Here is a 20412-nt window from a genome sequence, read left to right on the forward strand (position 1 = left end):
AACCTTTCCATGGTTTATTGTTTACATACTGGGGGTGTTTACGTACTGGGGGTGAAAACTCGTGTTTTAATCTAATTGTTTGAATAAGTTGTATTACTTCTAGAAAGCTGGCCTTTTCTTCCAGTCTGTTTTTTTCCCCAAATATTTGCCTAGACAGTAGTGTTCCCTAAAAAAATTGTATGTAAGCTAGAGAGATTGATATTATTCTCTTCACAATTTTAAAATTTTGCAGCATGAGAGTAGGTACATTTACTAATATAGGGGTCATGCATTTTTTCTTTTTGAATCTTAGATATGGACACGGTTATGAAATATTCTGTGTTGCTTGTAGCAATTCAAAGACTCTGCTTGCCTCAGCTTGTAAGGTAGGCAATTTTACTTTTTTATTCTACTTAGTCACAGGTTATTTGAGTCATCAGGCTTCTCAAGTTTGGTAGTGGTTTTGTCAGAACACTCCATGAAAGGCCACTGGTGCCTACTTCTTCTGGGTCTTGCTTTCTCAATCTCTTCCTTTCTGTCCTTTCAGAAGCTTGCAGTTGCATTTTAAATCTATTTCAACTGCACATTTTTTATCTTAAATACTTGGTTTGATCTGATTTATGCCCTTACTCAAAAATTATTTAATCAGGTACCTTAAAATGAGTCTTAAAAATGTGATAAATAAATTTTAAGTAATTGGAGTCCTGGCGACACAGAGTGAATGAGAAGGTGAAACCCGGAGCACATTCCATTTGACAGTTTCTCTAGGACACTCTGGGTACTGACCTAAGTGGATGGAGTCCCTCGGCCCATGCCAGGGTGAGGCAGGGTGGTGGCCGGCTCAGCTAGCCACCAGCACGTGGCACTATAGAACAGTGCACTTCAAACATTTGCCTGGGGGAATGGTCTTTAACTGACTATTCAATATTTATCCATATTCTGTGGAGTGAAATAATATTTATGGAGGATTATCTGAGGGGTCTGAGACCCACACAGTCCTCTAAATTTTCTAAAATTTATTACTTGTTTTAAGTGTGATGATTAGAGCTGCCTATCTTGATGGGCCTCCTGTCCCGACTTTTGCTGTGGTTTCTTGCCCTTGGCCTGTATTGAGGGGCATCATAAGAAATATTCCTCCTGCCCCGACCCCCTAGCTTGTCATCCCCTCAGTGAGGGTGCTAGTGAGAGTACCTCTGTCTATTACAGGGTCCTGTGGGAAGAATGGGTCTTTTAGCAGCAAGAATAGGTGTACTTCTACTGAGCAGCTAATTTGTTTTTAGCTTTGGGCACTGTCAGTCATATAAGTGATTATTTTTCCTTTTCGTGTTGGCTCCCTTGCAGCAAGTATGTGCATCTTTCTTTTATTTTTGTTATTTGTATACTTTTTCTGTGTTTTATATTTTAATAAATGGTAGGAAAGAGATGTGATTGATAGTGTGACTTGGGAAGTTTGAATCTAAAGGTTTGTCTAAGCTCACCTCCCCAATAGAAGGGTAAATAACCCATGGAAACTTCTAGTAGCTTTTTCCTCTAGGCACTAACCTCAGGGTAGCTGAGTTTTTTAAATGGAGGGTGCCAGCCACGCGTTTGGTTTTGACTGGGAAAGCAAATTATTAGATGCATCTTTCTTTTAAACTAACATTTTTAACAGCTTTATTTAGGTGTCATTAGTGTACTATAATCTGCGTGTTGAAATTGAACAATTTGATAAGTTTTGACATATATTTATACCTGTGAAATCATCGCCACAATCAAGATAATGAGCATATCCATCAACCCCAAAATTTCTACTGCCTCTTGGTAATTCCTCTTTCCTGCCCCCATCCTAAGGAAGCCACTAATCTGCTTTTTTGTCATTGATAGCACAGTTTGCATTTTCTAAAATTTTATATAAACAGAATCATACAGTGTGCGCTCTTTTTGTGTCTGCCTTCTTTCAGTTGGTATAATAATTGGGGATTCATCCATGTTGTTGCACGTAATAATAGTTTATTCTTTTTTATTGCTGAGTAGTTTTCCCTTTTACAGATATATCACAATTTGTTGATCCAGTCACTTATTGATGGACATTTGAGTTGTTTCTGGCTTTTGACTTTTACTGATAAAGCAATTATGAATATTTGTGTTCAGGTCTTTACATGCATATATGCTTTCATTTCTCTTAAGTAAATACCTGTGAGTGGAATTACTAGATGATATGATAGATTTATATTTGAATTTTTAAGAAACTGCCAAGCTATTTTCCGAAGTGATTGTACCGTTTTACAATCCCACCAGCAGTGTATTAGAGTTCCAGTTGCTCCACACCCTCATCAACACTTGGTATGGTCAGTCTTTTTAACCATTCATTGTAATAGGTGTGTAATATCTCATTGTGGCTGTAATTTTCATTTCCCTAATAAATTATGATGTTGAGCATCTCTTCGTGTGCTAATTTTCCAGCTATATGTCTTCTGAAATATTTTCAAATCTTGAAATATTTTCACATCTTTTGCCCCTTTCTTTCTTGGATTGTTTTCTTATTACTGAATTTTCAAAAGTTCTTTAAATACATTGGATACAACTATCGGCTATATGCTCTGTAGATAATTTTTCCCAGTGGCTTGTCTTTTCATTTTCTTAATGGTGTTTTTCAAAGAGCAGAAGTTGTATGTTTTGGTGAAATCTGATTTACCAATTTCTTCTATATTGGATTATGCTTTTTGTGTAGCATCTAAGAAATCTTTGCCTAACTCAACATCACAAATATCTTCTATGCTTTGTTCTGAGAGTTTTATAGATTTTAAGGTTTACATTTAGACCTATGATACATCTTTAATTAATTCTTGCATTTGGCATGGAGTATAGATTGACGTTGATTTTCTTGCATGTGGATATCTAATTATTCCATCATCTTAGGTTGAGTATTCCTTCACCTACTGCCTTTTGAACCTTTGTCAAAAATCAGCTGACCATATATATGTAGGTCTGTTTCTGGACTTTATTCTGTTCCATTGATTTTTTTTTTTCTATCTTGATGCCAATACCATACTCTCTTAATAACTATACCTATAATATGTATTGAAACCAGGAAGTACTTGTCTTTCTGCTGTCATCTTGCTTTTCAAAGTTATTTTGGCTATTCCAGGTTCTTTGCTTTTCCATGTGAATTTTAGAATCAGCTTGACAGTTTCTTTTTTTTTTATTAAGATTATGATAGTTAACAACCTTGTGAAATTACAGTTGTATATTATTGTTAGTCATGTTGTACGTACACCACTTCACCCTTTGTGCGCTGCCCCCACCCCCCCTTTCCCCTGGTAACCACCGATCAGTTCTCTTTGTCTATATGTTAACTACCACCTATGAGTGGAGTCATACAGAGTTCGTCTTTCTCTGTCTGGCTTATTTCACTCAACATAATACCTTCAAGGTCCATCCATGTTGTTGTGAATGGGATGACTTTGTCCTTTTTTATGGCTGAGTAGTATTCCATTTTGTATATATACCATATCTTCTTCATCCAATCATCAGTTACTGGACACTTAGGTTGGTTCCATATCTTGGCTATTGTGACTAATGCTGCGATGAACATAGGGGTGCATGGGACTTTTGGAATTGCTGATTTCAGGTTCTTAGGATAGATACCCAGTAGTGGGATGGCTGGGTCATAAGGTATTTCTATTTTTAACTTTTTGAGAAATCTCCATACTCTTTTCCATAGTGGCTGCACCAGTTTGCATTCCCACCAACAGTGTATGAGGATTCCTTTTTCTCCACAACCTCTCCAACATTTGTCACTCTTGGTTTTGGATATTTTTGCCATTCTAACAGGTGTAAGGTGATATCTTAGTGTAGTTTTGATTTGCATTTCCCTGATGATTAGTGATGATGAGCCTCTTTTCATGTGTCTATTGGCCATCCATATATCTTCTTTGGAGAAATGTCTGTTCATGTCCCCTGCCCATTTTTTGATTGGGTTGTTTGATTTTTTGTTGATGAGCTCTGTGAGTTCTTTATATATTATGAAGATTAACCCTTTTTTGGATAAACAACTTGTAAATATTTTTTCCCAATTAGTTGGCTGTTTTTTTGTTTCAATCCTGTTTTCCCTTGCCTTGAAGAAGCTCTTTAGTGTGATGAAGTCCCATTTGTTTATTCTTTCTATTGTTTCCCTCGTCTGAGGGGTTATGGTGTCCGAAAAGATTCTTTTGAAACTGAGATCAAAGAGTATACTGCCTATATTCTCTTCTAGAAGACTTATTGTTTCAGGCCTAATCTTTAGGTCTTTGATCCATTTTGAGTTTATTTTTGTGAATGGTGAAAGAGAATGGTCAATTTTCATTCTTTTACATGTGGCTGTCCAGTTTTCCCAGCACCATTTGTTGAAGAGACTTTCTTTTCTCCGTTGTAGGCCCTCAGCTCCTTTGTCAAAGATTAGCTGTCCATAGATGTGTGGTTTTATCTCTGGGCTTTCAATTCTGTTCCATTGATCTCTGCACCTGTTTTTGTACCAGTACCATTCTGTTTTGATTACTGTAGCTTTGTAGTACGCTTTGAAGTCAGGGATTGTGATGCCCCTGGCTTTGTTCTTCTTTCTCAGGATTGCTTTAGCAATTCGGGAGCTTGACAGTGTCTTCAAGAATCCCTTCTGGAATTTTGATGGGGATTACATCAAATCTCTATATCAGTTTGGGGAGAATTTTAACAATGTTGAGTCTTTTGACACATGAATGCAGTATGCCTCTCATTTATTTAGGTCTTTAATTTTTCTCAGGAATGATTTTCTTTTTGGTGAACCTTTTATTTTAGAATAACTTTAGATTTAACAAAAAGTTGCAGAGATAGTACCTAGAATACTGTTATACCACTCACCTAGTTTTTCCCACTGTTAACTTCTTAATATTATCAGGAATGTTTTGTAGTTTTCCGTGTCAGGTCTTACACGTGTTTTGTCAGGTTTATCCTTGTTTTTCATATATTTTATATCTGATTGTTTGTTGCTCACATAGGGAAATACAGTTGCTTTTTGTATATTGATCTTATATCCTGCAACTTTGCTAAACTTATTTATTAGTTCTTGTAGTTTTGTTGTAGGTACTGTAGGATTTTCCCCGTAGATGCTTATGTTGCCTGTGAATAAAGAAAGTTTTCTCTCTTTCTTTCCCATATGGATGTCTTAATGTTGAATAGAAGTGGTAACAGCAGAAATCCTTGCTTTAATTCCTCATCTCAGGAACAAAACATTCAGTCTTTGTCCATTAAGAATGATGTTTGCTGTAGATTTTTTTGTGACTCTTCTTTATCAAGTTGCATGATTTCCCTACAGTTCTTGGTTTGCAGAAAGTTTTTATCAGGAATGGATGTAAGATTTTGTCAAACGTTTTTATCTTCATCTATTGAAATGGTTGTATGGTTTTCCTATTTTAGTTTATTAATACAGTGAGTTACATTGATTTTTCAAATGATTAACTTTGCATTCCTGGAACCAAACCCCACCTGCTCATGATATATTATCTTTTTATGTATTGTTAGATTCAATTTGCTGAATTTTGTTGAAAACTTTTATGTATAGTACATGAGGAATGTTGCTGTGTAGTTTTCTTTCTTTATAGTGGGCTTCATCTGGTTTTGGTTTCAGAGTAATGCTGGCCTCATAGAAATATTCCCTCCTTTGCAATTTTCTGGAAGAGTTTTATGTAGAATTGGTATTTATCTCTTTTAAATGTTTTGTAGTGAAGTCAACTGATCCTGGAGTTTTCTTTGTGGGAACGTTTTTAACTACAAATGTAATTTCTTTAATAAATATGGGCTATTTAGGTTATCCAGTTTTTCTTGAGTATGCTATGGTAGTTTGTGTATTTCAGAACTTTGTCCCTTTTGTCTGAATTGTCAAATTTATTGGCATAAAGTTATTCATAATATTTCCTTATGATCCTTTTAATATCTGAAAATACTAGAATAGAAGAATCTCTAGTGGTATCACCTTTCTTATTCTTGCTATTGGCAATTTGTGTGTTCTCTCACACTTGTTTTTCCTTTTTTTTGGTCGGTGGAATGTTCTGGGAGTTGATCAGGAAATTAATGATTCTACTGATATTTTTCAAAGAACCAGTTTTTGGTTTTATTGATTTTCCTCTGTTTTTCTTCTTTCTATTTCATTGATTTTTGCTGTTTTTACTTCCTTTCTTCTACTTACTTAGATTTCGTTTCTTCTTCTGTTTCTAGTTTAATAGGTTAAAGCTGAGGCCATTGATTTCAGATCTTTCTTTTTAATATAGGTGTTTAGTGCTATAAATTTTTCTCTAAGTATTGTTTGAGGCATTCCACAAATTTTGATATGTTGTGTTTTCATTTTCATTCAGTTAAAAATACTTTCTAATTTCTGTTTGATTTTATTTTTAACCTAGATGTTATTTTGAAAGGTATTATTATTTAGTCTCCATATACTCTGTGCTTTCAATATATCTGTCTGTTACTGATTTCTAATTTATTTTTGTTGTGATCAGAGAACATAGGATAACTTGAATCCTTTGACATTTAATTGTGGTAAATTTCCATGTTCACTTGAAAAGAATGTGGATTTTGTTTCTGTTGGGTGGAGTGTTCTGAAAATATGACTTACATCAGATTGGTTGATAGTATTGTTCAAGCCTTCTTTATCCTTTTGGTTTTATTGAGAGTGGCATTTTGCTATTATTTCTTTGAACAGGCCTTCTGCCCCCTTCTCCTTCTCTTCTCCCTCTGGGATACCTATAATCCTTATGTTGCATCTCCTAATTGAGTTGGATAATTCTCGGAGAGTTTCTTCATTTCTTTTTAGTCTTAGTTGTCTCTCCTCCTCTGTCTGCAGCATTTCTATATTCCTATCCTCCAAATTGCTAATTCTGTCTTCCATATTATCGACCCTACTGTTCAGAGAGTCCAGATTTTTTCTTAATCTCCTCCATTGTGTTCTTCATCTCCAGTATTTCTAATTGGTTCTTATTTATAGTATCAAGCTCTTTTGTGACATAGCTCCTAAACTCATTGATTTGTCCATCTGAATTCTCTTTTAACTCGTTGAGTTTTTTAATAATGGCTGTTTTGAAATCATTGTCATTTAGGTTATAGATTTCATTGTCTTTGGGATTGTTTTCTGGGTACTTATCATTTTCCTTCTGTTCTGGAGACTTAATATATTTTTTCATACTGCTTTATGGCATGGATTTGTGCCTCTGCATAGAGATAGAGTTTAGTCACTGCTTCCACTTGTTGCAACTGGTGTGGGGGGGAGCAGCTGTTTAGACTGCACCAACCAGGAACCCTGTCAGCTGTTACTGACTGGATCTGGGCCCCTCCTCGTAGTCACAGTGGTCCTGTGGGGTCCCTCATTGGTTGTGGTGGCAATTGCAAGGGGTTGTCAGGCTGCTGGTGCCTACTGTTGCAGACCACTTAGACACGCTCCCTCCTTGGGGTCTGCAGCGGTGTTATGGGCTTTCCCAGCAGCCAGGAGCAGGATCACCTATAATCGCAGCTCTGTCACTGTCAGAGCCGACAAGATCGCACTTGTCCACTATAGGTCCCAGCAGAGCTATGGGTATCTTCTGCAGTCTGTCGTTAGCTCGCCTAGCTGTGCTGCTTTTGCCCCAGGATCTTCCAGCCTTGTGATTGCCGGTTGGGACCTCTGCACTAGTGCTGTGCAGAGGCCTTTGCTGAGGCTGCTGTGGGAACCTGGAGTTCCCCCCTGGGCCACGTAGCTGTTCCACTGGAGCTCCACCCAGCCCCAAACAACTCCCACGGAATCTCTGGGAGCCCCTTGCCCCCTCTGGGACATGGCCAGAGTCCGTGGGCCTGGCGGCAGCTGGCGGATTGCTGCCTTGCGGGGAATTCTGCTCTTTGGGAGCTTCCCGGTGTTCTGAATGCTGGGCAGGGCCTCTCTGCTAACGGCGAGCAGAGGCTTTCCTTGCCGGCGGTGTGGGATCCTGGAGTTTCCCCCTGGGCTGCGGAGCCGGGTGCTGGCGCTCCACCCAGCCCCCAAGCACGCCCACGGGAACTCTGGGCTCCTCTTGCACCGTCCCATGCACAGCCAGAGTCCGTGGGCCTGGCAGTGGCTGGTGGGCTGGTTCCCTGCTGGGGATTCTGCTTTTTGGGAGCTTCCCAGTGTTCTGAATGCTGGGCAGCGCCTCTCTGCTAATGGCAAGCAGAGGCCTTCCCTGCCAGCGGGTGCGGGACCCTGGAGTTTCCCCCTGGGCCACGGAGCCAGACGCTGGAGCTCCACCCAGCCTCCAAGCACATCCACGGGAACTCTGGGCACCTCTTGCACTGTCCCGTGCACAGCCGAAGTCCGTGGGCCCGGCAGCAGCTGGTGGGCTGGTGCCCTGCCAGGGAATCCACTCCCTGGGAGCTTCCTGGTGTTCTGAATGCTGTGTGGGGCCTCCCTGCTAATGGCGAGCAGAGGCTTTCCCTGCCGGCGGGTGCAGGACCCTGGATTTTCCCCCTGGGCCGCGGAGCCAGACGCTGGAGCTCCACCCAGCCCCCAAGCACATCCACAGGAACCCTGGGCACCTCTTGTACCATCCCATGCACAGCCAGAGTCCGTGGACCCGGCAGCGGCTGGCGGGCTGGTGCCCTGCCGGGGAATCCGCTCTTTGGGAGCTTCCCGGTGTTCTGAATGCTGCGCGGCGCCTCTCTGCTAATGGCAAGCAGAGGCTTTCCCTGCCGGCGGGTGCGGGACCCTGGAGTTTCTGCCTGGACTTAGGTGTAATCGTGGGGGGTTTAGGTAGGGCTGTAGTCACCTGTTTCCACCATCGCTCCACTGGTGAGTGCATACTCCTGCCCTTGGTGCGTGGCGATGCTATGGGGGAGTCCGCTGGAAGAGAGCCTCTTGCAGGTACTAGGCTGTCCGGGGGTCAGGGATCGGAGAGTTTTCACCTATTTCCACCTCCTCCAGGGGGGAAGTCCGTCCGCCTTCTGATGTATAGCAGCACGGGTCTCTCAGGCATCTTGAGAAGCTATCTGGATATCCTTTGTTAACCTGTGAATGTCCAATTAGTTGTAGATTCGAAGGGGGAGAGACAAAGAAGACTACTCACTCCGCCATCTTGGTCCCGCCTCTTAAGAGTGGCATTTTGAAATCTCTGTCTATAGTTTTGGATTTGTCTGTTAATCATTGCAGTTCAATCAGTTTCTACTTTATGTATTTTGAAGCTCTGTTGTTAGATCCATAAACATTTATGATTATTGTGTCCTCTTGATTAATCGACTAGTTTATCATTATCAAATGACCCTTTTTATTTTTGGTAATAATTTGTGCTCTGAAATCTGCTTTGTCTGATGTTATGATAGCCACTCCAGCTTTCTTTTGAGTAGTGCGTGAATTATATATCTTTTTCCATCATTTTGCTTTTGAGTTTTCTTTCATTTCAAGTGGTTTCTTGGAGACAGCATGTACAGTAGTCTCCTCTTAGCTACAGTTTTGCTTTCTGCAGTTTTAGTTACCTGCGGTCAACCGCAGTCTGAAATATTAAATGGAAAATTCCAAAAATAAACAGTTCATAAGTTTTAAATTGCATGTTCTGTGTAGCGTGATGAAATCTTGCGCAGTCCTCCTGCATTACACCTGGCCGTGAATCATCTCTGTTCGCAGTATCCATGCTGTATATACTACCCACCCGTTAGTCACTTAGTTGATCTGATAACCGAGATGGGTACTGTCACGGTATTGCAGTGCTTGTGTTCAAGTACCCCTTATTTTACTTCATGAGGGCCCCAAAGTGCAAGGGTACTGATGCTGGCAATTTGGATATATTAAAGAGAAGTTATTGGTATTAATCTTTTACTGTGCCTAATTTATAAGTTAAAATTTATTATAGGTATATATGTTTAGGAAAAAGCATAGTATATATAAGGTTCAGAATTATCTGCAATATCAGGCATCCACTGGGGGTCTTGGAACGTATCCCCTGTAGATAACGGGGCACAACTGTAGTTGAGTCATCCTGTTAATCTTTTATTTAATAGAGGCATTTATTATACCATTTGCATTTAATGTAGTAATTGATATAGTTGGATTTAAATTTGTCATTTTGCTATTTGTTTTCTATTTGATCTGTCTGTTCTTTGTTCCATTTTATTTCTTTTGTATTACTTGATTACTTTTTATGATTCCGTTTTATTTCTTCTGTTTGGTTAGTAGATATAACTCTGTGTTGTTTTATTAATTGCTTTACATTTTATAGTATACATCTTTCAGTTACCACCATCTACGTTCATATAATACTGCATTATTTCTTTATAGTAGTATACATTCATTTCTCCCTCCTTTGTGATATTGTTGTGTATTTTACTTCTTCATAGAGGTCCCACAATATATTATTATTTTTGCTTTAAGCCATCAGTTATCTTTTTAAAAGATTTAAATAATTAAAAAAAATTTCTATCAGATATCATTTTTCTTCTGCTTAAAGGATATTCTTTAACATTTCTTGTAATTCAGTTCTGCTGGCCATGAAGTTTGTCAGCTTTTGCCTGTCTGAAAAAAACCTGTTTCTCTTTCATTTTTGAACACTGTTTATAGTGGGTAAAGAATCATTGGTTTTCCTTTCAGTACATTAAAGATGTGCTCTGTTTCATTTGACTTGCATTGTTGTGGATGAGAAGTCTGCTGTAATTTTTCTTTCTTCCTCAGTAATGGGTCTTTTTCCTCCAACTGCAATTTTATATTTATCACTGGTTTTAAACAATTTGATTATTGCTGGTACAGTTTTATTCATGTTTCTTGTGCTTGGGTTTTATTGAACTTCTTGAATCTATGGATTTATTGTTTTCATCAAATGTGAAAATTTTTTCAGCTGTTATCTTTTTGAGTATTTTTTCTTTTGATCCTTTTGGGGACTCTAGTTACACCTATATTTATCCACTTCAAGTTATCATAGAGTTCAATGATTTTCTTTTGTTTTTATCTTTTTCTTTTTTTTCTGCTCTGTGATTTATTTTCTCTCTCAGGGATCAGTGTTGTTTGTTGCCAGATACCTAATATTTTGGAGTGCCATCATTTCATGTATTTTGTCTGTTCTTTTGTTTTTTTTCACACAAGAGAGTGAATCTGATTTCTGTTACTCCAGATTGACCGGAAGTGAAAATCTCTAAACTATTAATTACACAATTAATACACAAATGTATTCTTCTTGTAAAATATTAAAACATTATGATTACAGTGTCAGTTTCTGATGATTCATCTTTTCTAATCCCAGTCTTCCTCTTCCCAGAGATTACAGCTGGTTGTAGTGTGTATCACCTCGGAATGTTTTTTTTTTTGCATTTACCAGATACATAAAATATACCTATACAAACAACATATTATTTTGAAAAATGTTTTCTTTTCAGTGTATTTCTACTTAAATTGCTTCATTGTTTCATCTCTGTCCTACAGGCAGCAAAGAAAGAGCATGCAGCTATCATTCTTTGGAACACTACATCTTGGAAACAGGTGCAGAATTTAGTTTTCCACAGTTTGACTGTCACGCAGATGGCCTTCTCTCCTAACGACAGGTTCTTACTAGCTGTTTCCAGAGATCGAACCTGGTCACTGTGGAAAAGGCAGGACACGGTCTCACCTGAGTTAGGTAAAACAACTTCTGATTGGGAATTATTAGTGAAACAGTAGTGTCTGTTTTATCCGCATTGAGCAGCTGTTGCTCAATGGCAGATCTTGTGGTTGTGAAGTCTTTCAAAGTTCTGTGATAACTGAGGAAGACTCGACCTTCCCTGTAAGATTTAAATGGAAGTGGTCTTTGGGGTGACCTCCTTGTGATTATGTAGTCAGGATGGCATGTGTTCAGACATCTCAGTTAAAGAAACATAAAAATCTGTATATGGAAAATTTAGATTTTTCATATCGTTACAGAATGCCACCATAAAACCAAATGGTTGGCATATTCTAAGCTAGAATTTTATGAGACAGGAATAATGAATATACAATTAAATCATGAAACTTAAAAGGACCATTGTCTTTCTTACCCACTTGTCGCTTTGAAATTGGGAAAGGAGGGCTGGCCCAGTGGCCAAGTGCTTAAGTTCACACGCTCCGCTTTGGCAGCCCAGGGTTTCGCCAGTTAGGATCCTGGGCACAGACATGGCACTGCTCGTTAGGCCATGTTGAGGTGGCATCCCACATGCCACAACTAGAAGGACCCACAACTGAGATATACACCTATGTACTGAGGGGATTTGGGGAGAGAAATCAGGAAAAAAAAAAAGAAAAGGAACAAAAGCTTTGTGTTGTTGCAGCAATGGCCTATTCCTATTGCCCCAGTTTCTTTGAATGGGTAAAATCTAGAGAGTGTTTAAAGTATCTTTGTGTTGTTTAATCCTGTTTTAATTTTTCAGTTGATATAACCTGCATGCAATTTGATCTTGTGATATTTCTAGCTCCTTAGGTTGTTGCATTTTAGAGAGTACCAGGGACTATGACATACTGAGCGGTGTGTGTTAGAACAGACTGATTTCTTTTACAACTAGAGATTTCCTAACATGCAACTTACTTTTTGAAAAGTTAAAGTGATACTAATAGTATGTCAATTAATTTGTTGTATCTTTATTGATTATGGATTAATAGATACATTCCTCTTCTCTCATCATAAGCAGTTATGTTTTAAGTTTAGTCCATATAAGGGCTAGAAGTTACCTAACATTTAAATCCTACAAAGGAAAAAATTTTTTAAAGTTTTTTCTTTTAATGTTATTTAAAGGTACATTAAAGGTACTTTTTTCCCATAGCTTAATATGCAAATCTGGCTACTTCCTGAATAAGGTTAAATTGCTTCAAGCTTCTTCCATAGGCGTAAATTCAACCTTTAGTTAAGTGTCTGGAAGATGTTTGTCATCAGTCACTGGAGAGCATTCCCTACTAGAAAAATAACTGCATACCCATAGCCTTTTCAGCTGTCTGGCCTTGGTCTGTTGCAGAAGTCAGCATACATAAGTTGATTACTGAATTACATGTTGTATGGGGCACTTTCTAACAGGTGAAAACAGCTTTCTCTGCTTTGTGAGTAGTGCATCTGTGCTTCTTTCAGACGCAGTTTTCAGTCTCTTTGCCTTCACCAACAAAGTCACTGCTGTGCACAGTCGAATCATTTGGTCTTGTGATTGGAGTCCTGATGGCAAGTATTTCTTCACTGGGAGTCGGGACAAAAAGGTAATTTTTTAAATTTAATATTTTTTTCAAATGTAAAATAATATTACAGATATGTTTGGATAGAAAACATGTAATCCTGACTTTCTGATACAGCTTTTTTTTTTTTTTTTTCCTAAGATTTTATTATTTCCTTTTTCTCCCCAAAGCCCCCCGGTACATAGTTGTATATTCTTCGTTGTGGGTTCTTCTAGTTGTGGCATGTGGGACGCTGCCTCAGCGTGGTCTGATGAGCAGTGCCATGTCCGCGCCCAGGATTCGAACCAACGAAACACTGGGCCGCCTACAGCGGAGCGCACGAACTTAACCACTCGGCCACGGGGCCAGCCCCCTGATACAGCTTTTAAAATCAATTTGTGTCTTCCCTTCTGTGTTTTTCATATGCATACATAAAAAAGGTTTTTCTTACTTGTTAAATTCTATACATACATTTCTCTGAAATATTAATTATGAAAAGAAGACCTTTCAGATACAACCTTCATCAGATGGCCCCAGTGGGAGAAAAGTGGTAAATGAAGTGGGTCAAGTGTAACAGACCAGGAGAGTAGGAGGGGATGGAGGAGCATAAGGGGAAAAACAGTTTCTACTTTTATTTATCATACTTTTATGAATTAAAATTTTTTTCTGAAATGAATGATTATTGCTTTTTTAATCAATAGAGGAAGCAATGTTATGTGAATGTCCCAAGCTTTGAAAAAATCAAAACAAGTTAACTAGCAGTAGATTCTTGACCGTGACACTTGCTCTGTTCTCTGGGAAATGCTCCCCTGGCTTCTGGTCTTTCCTCTGTGTTCATACTCTTTAAAATGTCCTTCCCTTTTTCTGCAGTTCCTGTGTCCAGAGGTAGGGAGGCAGTTGAGTGTTTCCTTTCTTCTTCCTGCCCTCTCAGTCGTGGTCATGCTGCAAATTACCAAAGCGGAAAGCTAGTTCCGGCATGTTGTCACTCAGTGAAACACTGAAACGTCAACCCCGAAAACCCCTTCCCTCGAACCATCACTTCTGTTCACTTGCCTGTTCATTTCTTCCTGGCATTTGTTTGCCTATGCTCTGCTAGCTGCTGAGGAAACAGGACTGCTTCTGCCCTCCACAGTCATGCCCAGTAGTGGATGGTCCACCTGCAGCTCTCAGGGATACGTCAGGCTGAAACAGACAAAGCATCATCCACTGCACATTCTCAGAAACACAGTCTGCTTGCTTGGACAGAGCCTTTTTCTTGGAATCATGCTTTCGTCCTGCCTTTTGTAACTGTTACCTACTTCACTGCCCTCTCTATTTCTTTGTGACCAATCATACCCCCTTGAGGCATGAACTTCCAGGAAAGCCTCAGTCTTATGTGGGGTATCATCAAGGTTAGGTCCTCCCGACAGCTGAGCTGATTCCCTGAGCAGTGGGTGGTGTAGAGGTAGAGCCAGGGACTTGATGGTCCCCATTCACTTTGTGGTAATTTGGGGAGGTACATGAGCTCCTCAGTGAGGACATGATTGATAGAATCTCCATCAGAACTGGTTTCCTGAGTGTAAAGAGCATGCTAGGTGCCCCCTGATCTCTGGGCAGGGACAGTCCTTTTTGGGACCAACGCACTTAGGTAGTTAAGGTCTCAGAGACTTGTGTCTGCTACACCGTGACTTCTCTGTGATGCTTGAAATGTTCTGAAGTCCTGGAACACAAATGTAAATGATGCATCTTTTAAAATGCCAGAGCATTATCTGTACCATTGAGATTCTAATGTGTTGCTAGAACCCTTGCAAGAAGAAAGCTTTACAGGGTTTGATCTCTCTGTGTTAGGTGGTTGTCTGGGGTGAGTGTGACTCCAGCGATGACTCCATGGAGCACAGCATCGGCCCCTGCTCCTCTGTCCTGGACGTGGGTGGAGCTGTGACAGCTGTCAGCATCTGCCCAGTGCTTAACCTTTCCCAACGGTCAGTTTCTGCGGGGCTTTGCTTCATGTTTTCTTTAAGAAGACCACTTAATTTCTTAAGATGTAGCCCTCTTATACTTTCATTCATGGATTCTCTTAGCTTCTGAGTTACTATTTTTTTCATAATGTGTATGTTTCTCATAATTTTTAAACTGATAGAACTTGGTGATATTCAGAGTGGTGAGATAGAGATTGGGAGTGTGGCTCAAAGGTTCTTATTTCACCAAATTCAGGACTGTGGTACTTTCTCTGTAACTAGTGTCTTCAGTAGAATGAGGGCCCCTACAGGCAGCCAGGGAAACACTGGCTTGTGGGCTTTGTCAGCAGAGGACAGAGGTAAATCTGTGTGTATCCTCGATGGAGAGAGGAGACTCCTTGAGGGCACAGGAGAGCAGTGCCCTGTGTCCTGGGCTGGCACTTTTAAACAGAGTCCTTTGTAAGCCAGGGACAGTTGGGAACACTGAGGAACTACTTTAGAGTGATGATGGAGATAACAGAAATCCGTGCTAAATTAATCACTGCTTTCCCCCCTCTCTTAAAAACAGATATGTTGTTGCGGTAGGATTAGAATGTGGAAAGATTTGTTTATACACCTGGAGAAAGACTGACCAAGTTCCAGAAATCAATGACTGGACTCACTGCGTAGAAACAAGTCAAAGGTATTTTCTTCCTATTTTTGCTTCCATCACATTAGATAGAAAGCACAGAGTCTTTAGCTGCAAATTTTATGCCACGTTTGCATGGAGAGGGACACACATCTCTATAGTGCTTGCCACTAAGTACCTCTGTGTTCTGTGGTAGTCTGTTGACATTGATGTTCGTTACTATATTGAACTTAGTTTTTAAAAGTTTGCTTGACCTGATTGCTCGTTTGCATAATACTGTCTTTACAGACAACAGATTTGAGATGAAAGTGATTTTCATAATGACTACAGTAGATTCTTAATCTTTTGAAATATTATAAAATGTGTTTTGGTAGTTGCATCTCGTGTTTGAACATTTCAGCCCCTATCCTGTAATGGAGCAAACAGTTGAAGGCCCCTCAAGCCACATGGCTGCTTTCGAGCACAGTAAGCACTCCTGGGCCTTAGGCCCTGGCACGAACGTCTGCCACCGGAGCTGGCTTAGAGCACCTGCCACTACAATCTCCTCCTCACCCCGCCCACCCAGACAGTAGGGATCAGTTTGTAATCTAATTTTTAACCCATGTTATTCTTTAAAAATGGCTAAATTTTCAAAAAGTCACTAGCATCATTCTGTCAGATTTTCTTAGAATTCTTCAACCTTCATCTATCCATACTGTTCAAAATAGAATTTCAAATACAATTCCAGACATTATCATGAAGAGAATGATTGGCTTGAGGGAGAGAGACTTGTGAGCACATGTATTGTCCAAGGTATTTCATCCAGGGGAGCTTGTCTCCTTGTCAGCAAAGCATGTCAGTGCTCATTATAACGGTATTTGTTAAAACAAGATCTACCTTTGTTACTGCTGCCCTCATGACTTCTCTCCTACCTCTCTGATGCTGCGTTTAGCAGTTGAAATAGTTCATACTGTTGACTTACTAAAGAGTGAAGTACTCTGATGAAATTCCATATTCTAGGCATTTGAAATTTTCTCTCTTCCTGGGCTCCCCTCCCTTCTCAAGCCCACAGAGCCTGCTCTGCCTCTGCCTGGTACAGACCGCTTCCGTGGCCCAAATGTGGGACACTGGCGGGAAGCCCCTTAGAAAGCATGGGCAGGAGACATGTACACAGTTTGAGTTTTTCATTTTAAGGCTTTTTTTAGTCATTATGATGACTTTGGATTTGCAGGAACTAATTCCTGACTTAACACATATTATTTGGATTGTTACTGTAATATTCCAGTTACCAAATTTCAAGTACCTTTCAAATGAACGTTTTTTCTAGTAATGAGATACAAAGGTACTATAAGCGAACACTGCCTTTAAGGCTGGCTTCCCAAACTCCATATCTTCTTAATGTGACCTGTTAATTGCTAGATTTAAAGGACATTACCAAAAAAAAGAAACATACCATCTCAAAGCTTAGATAGACAAATAAGTACTGTCCCTCAAAGTAACTCCCTTGGAAAGCAATATACTATATATATGCTTGTTTCAGTGATAGCACTACTTCAAATCATTCTTTTAATAAAATGAGAGAACTTTAATATTGATCAATAAAAATGAGATTCCGGTGATGTTGTTGTTACTTGAAATATCTTTTAAATTTATCTTTAGCAGTTGTGTTCAGAACTAACTTGCTAGTTATGCAAGAAAACCAATTACAACACCATTTATACTTTGACTCATTTGGTCGCTTTTTTTTTAAGCCTGGCATTCATTTTATTTATAAAACTCATCTCCAAATGACTCTTGACTGCTTTCAATAATGGAATTCATTTTCAGAGGAAGGGGAGCTATCGTTGACAGTACTCAAGTCATAGTCTGCATAAAGTGGAAGCATTTCCTTTAGAAGGATTTCAGGAAACATCGAGGCACAGCAGCATCTTTGAAATGTGTTTACGTCCCAGAGTGGCCACTTGCAGGGACTCACGGTGATTTGGCTGCATAGGTTCTGGTGTGCTGCTCTTTCAGATGTGTTTCATTACTTCAGGGTTATATTTCATTCCTGCCCTTCGCTCCCGAGAGTGCATCTGGCGAGAGGGACTCTCAGCACCTGAAAGTATAATTTGTGTGCTCTGGTATTGTTTTCAGTGTTTACTGCCTTAAAACCTATTTAAGTTTTTTACTTTATTCATTTTTAGTTAGGAGGTCTAATTGGCAGGTTAAATTTATATAGGATATTTTCATAGAGATTGATTAATAATCTGTTTGGTAGCATTCTAGCTCTGCCATGGGGGAGAGGGAGGGCATTAATATGAGCCTTTTGCTCAGGGTCATGCAGTTAGAGGTCACATTGGAGACCCGAGTTCTTTCACTTGTCTTTCCTTACCCAGCAGTAAAAATGTGAGTAAGAGTCCATCTGTGTCACAGAGATATTTTCAAAAGAATAAAATATTCTGGAATATGTTGCAAAGTTGGAATTCTTAAAAAGAAACACAATTAGTAATGTTATCTCAAAGACTGATTTTAATAGCCATTTCATGAATTCCACTGATCATTAAAACAGAATTTGACAGAAATTCACTATGTCTTACTCTTTTTGGTGCTGTCCTTGGTCAGTAAGTAAGATAATTTAGTCTGACAGTGTTAAATAAATAAAGATTTTTTCCAGGTTAAAATAAAATTCTTAAATACTAGTAAGGGCATTTAGAAACCTGTACCTTTTGATTTTTATGTTTGACTTCTATTTAGGTTAATAAATTAATAGTTTCTGAGCATGCAGGCACGCATCACTTAACGATGGGGATAAGTTCCGAGAAATGTGTCATTAGGCGATTTCGTCATTGTACAAACATCATAGAGTGCACTGAAGTGGAACAAAATCTGCCACTCCAAAATGTGTCTCTTTAACATGAGAATTATTTTAGGCAAGTTATTTTTAAGAAACAAAAGACTTAAGGTTTTTCTTATCTCCCCCTTAACTACCTAAAAGAATTCAGATTAAAAAAACCTGTCTCAGGAAGTGAGCTGTCACCTTAGCATAACATGAACTAGGTGCTAGACAGGGAGGAACCTGGAAAAGCCTGTTTGTTGGTCTCCCCTTTGTGTTCTTCTGTTTCTCTATGGACAAACAAATGCTTGTTTTCCAAGTGTTGCACCTACGTGTGAACTGCCTTCCTTCCCTTTGAAGTTCCAGACTCTCCCACCCCCATCATCTTCTTTTGTCTTTAGCTGAGGATGGTATTTAAGGTGAAGGCTTTGGCCATTTTGGTGAGATACTAGTTTTTCCTGGGTTTCTCCCACAGATACATGTTGTTAAACTTTTGTTTTTCTCCTGTTAATCTGTCTCACGTCAATTTATTCTTAGACTAGCCAGAAGAACCTAGAAGAGTGAAGGAAATTTCTTCCTCCATTACAGTAATTACACACATCTAGATGGTATAGCCTACTCCATACCTAGGCTGTATGGTATGAATCTTATGGGACCAACATTGTATATGTGGTCTGTTGTTAACCAAAGCATCATTACGTGGCACATGACAATGCTGATTAAACTAACATGTAGTTGAGCACCCGGTAAAATATTTTTAGTCATAGTATACATTCATTTCATGATTTCTCTCTCTTTGTTTTAGCCAAAGTCACACACTTGCTATCAAAAAATTATGTTGGAAGAACAGTAATGGAAAAACTGAACAGAATGAAGCGGAAGACATTGAATGGTTACACTTTGCAAGTTGTGGTGAAGATCACACTGTGAAGATATACAAAGTTAACAGATGTGCACTGTAATGGACTTAATGACTGCAAGCATATAATCGTTGGTGTCTTAAAATATTTATCATCTAAAAAGACAACCTTTCTTCACTTCATAATTTAACCAAGTTTCATTTTTAGTGTCACAGCAATAGTACTTGAGTCACAGATCCTTTAAAATCTGATGAAAGCTATAGACCCTTTTCTCAAAATTGTTGTGTATGCACACACCCTCAGAACATCACCCATATTTTCAGAGATTCAGGGATTCAGACCTGCATCCATATGCCCCAGATTAAGAACCTCTGTTCTTTCCTTATGACCAAATTTGCCTAATTTTGTGTTATTTTGGGCCTTCTCTTTTCATATGCCCCTCTTTTGGGACATTTCATTATTTATTATCCTTTTTAAAGAGAAGACATGGAAAATAAAAAGAAATAAAACCCAGATTACTCAGTTTTTATCTTCACAGTTTTTGTAAATAAACAGACCACACAAAGTGTGGTCCTGACCCCTCCATCCCAGTACACACCAACCATCCTAGGAATTTGGCAGGCGATTGTTTGAGCCACAGGCTGTCCTTTCCTTTATTCTTTAAAAGTCCATTCTTCTCTTTGGGTTGGATTTCAAGTAGAATGTCTGACATTCTACTTCAGATGTAGGGGCTGAAAAATGGGAGTTCTGAATCATCTGAAATTATGTGAAGACACATAAATGAGTCGTGAGAGTAAAGGATGTCCCCCAGGGAGAATGAGTAGGGAGAGCAGAGGGAAGAAGAAGGTGCCAGAAACAGAGTGTTGGGTGGGCCAGTTGAGGTGTGGGAGGCAGGCCATGAGGACTGGAAGCTTGGGAGTTGGGTGGAGAGAGGTTATAGAGAGGGTGTGAGAGGCACTATGAAGACTGCTGTGGGAGTGGAGGCTTGCCCTGACCCTGTTGGAACATGGAGTCATCTGGCAAATTGGCAATTAAATGAATACTGTACATCATAAATGTGCTGAAAGAAGAGGATTTTCTTGGAGTTTTTGCTATTATCT

The 20412-nt window shown here is 39.3% G+C and overlaps 1 protein-coding gene across 7 annotated transcripts in view; it reads left to right on the top strand.

Moving 5' to 3' along the window:
- The window catches only part of ELP2 (elongator acetyltransferase complex subunit 2), a 44955-nt gene extending 24587 nt beyond the window's left edge, over positions 1–20368 (top strand). For all 7 annotated transcript variants that reach the window (XM_001916080.6, XM_070220941.1, XM_014727704.3 and 4 more), the window contains 6 exons: positions 293–365; positions 11372–11564; positions 13017–13138; positions 14921–15054; positions 15599–15712; positions 19258–20368. In XM_001916080.6, the coding sequence (XP_001916115.3) occupies positions 293–365; positions 11372–11564; positions 13017–13138; positions 14921–15054; positions 15599–15712; positions 19258–19414 (793 nt within the window). In that variant the 3' untranslated portion in view covers positions 19415–20368. The remainder of the gene's footprint in view (positions 1–292; positions 366–11371; positions 11565–13016; positions 13139–14920; positions 15055–15598; positions 15713–19257) is intronic.
- The last annotated feature ends 44 nt before the right edge of the window (positions 20369–20412 follow it).

This window comes from Equus caballus, chromosome 8 (genome assembly GCF_041296265.1).
Source record: "Equus caballus isolate H_3958 breed thoroughbred chromosome 8, TB-T2T, whole genome shotgun sequence".
Lineage (NCBI taxonomy): Eukaryota > Metazoa > Chordata > Mammalia > Perissodactyla > Equidae > Equus > Equus caballus.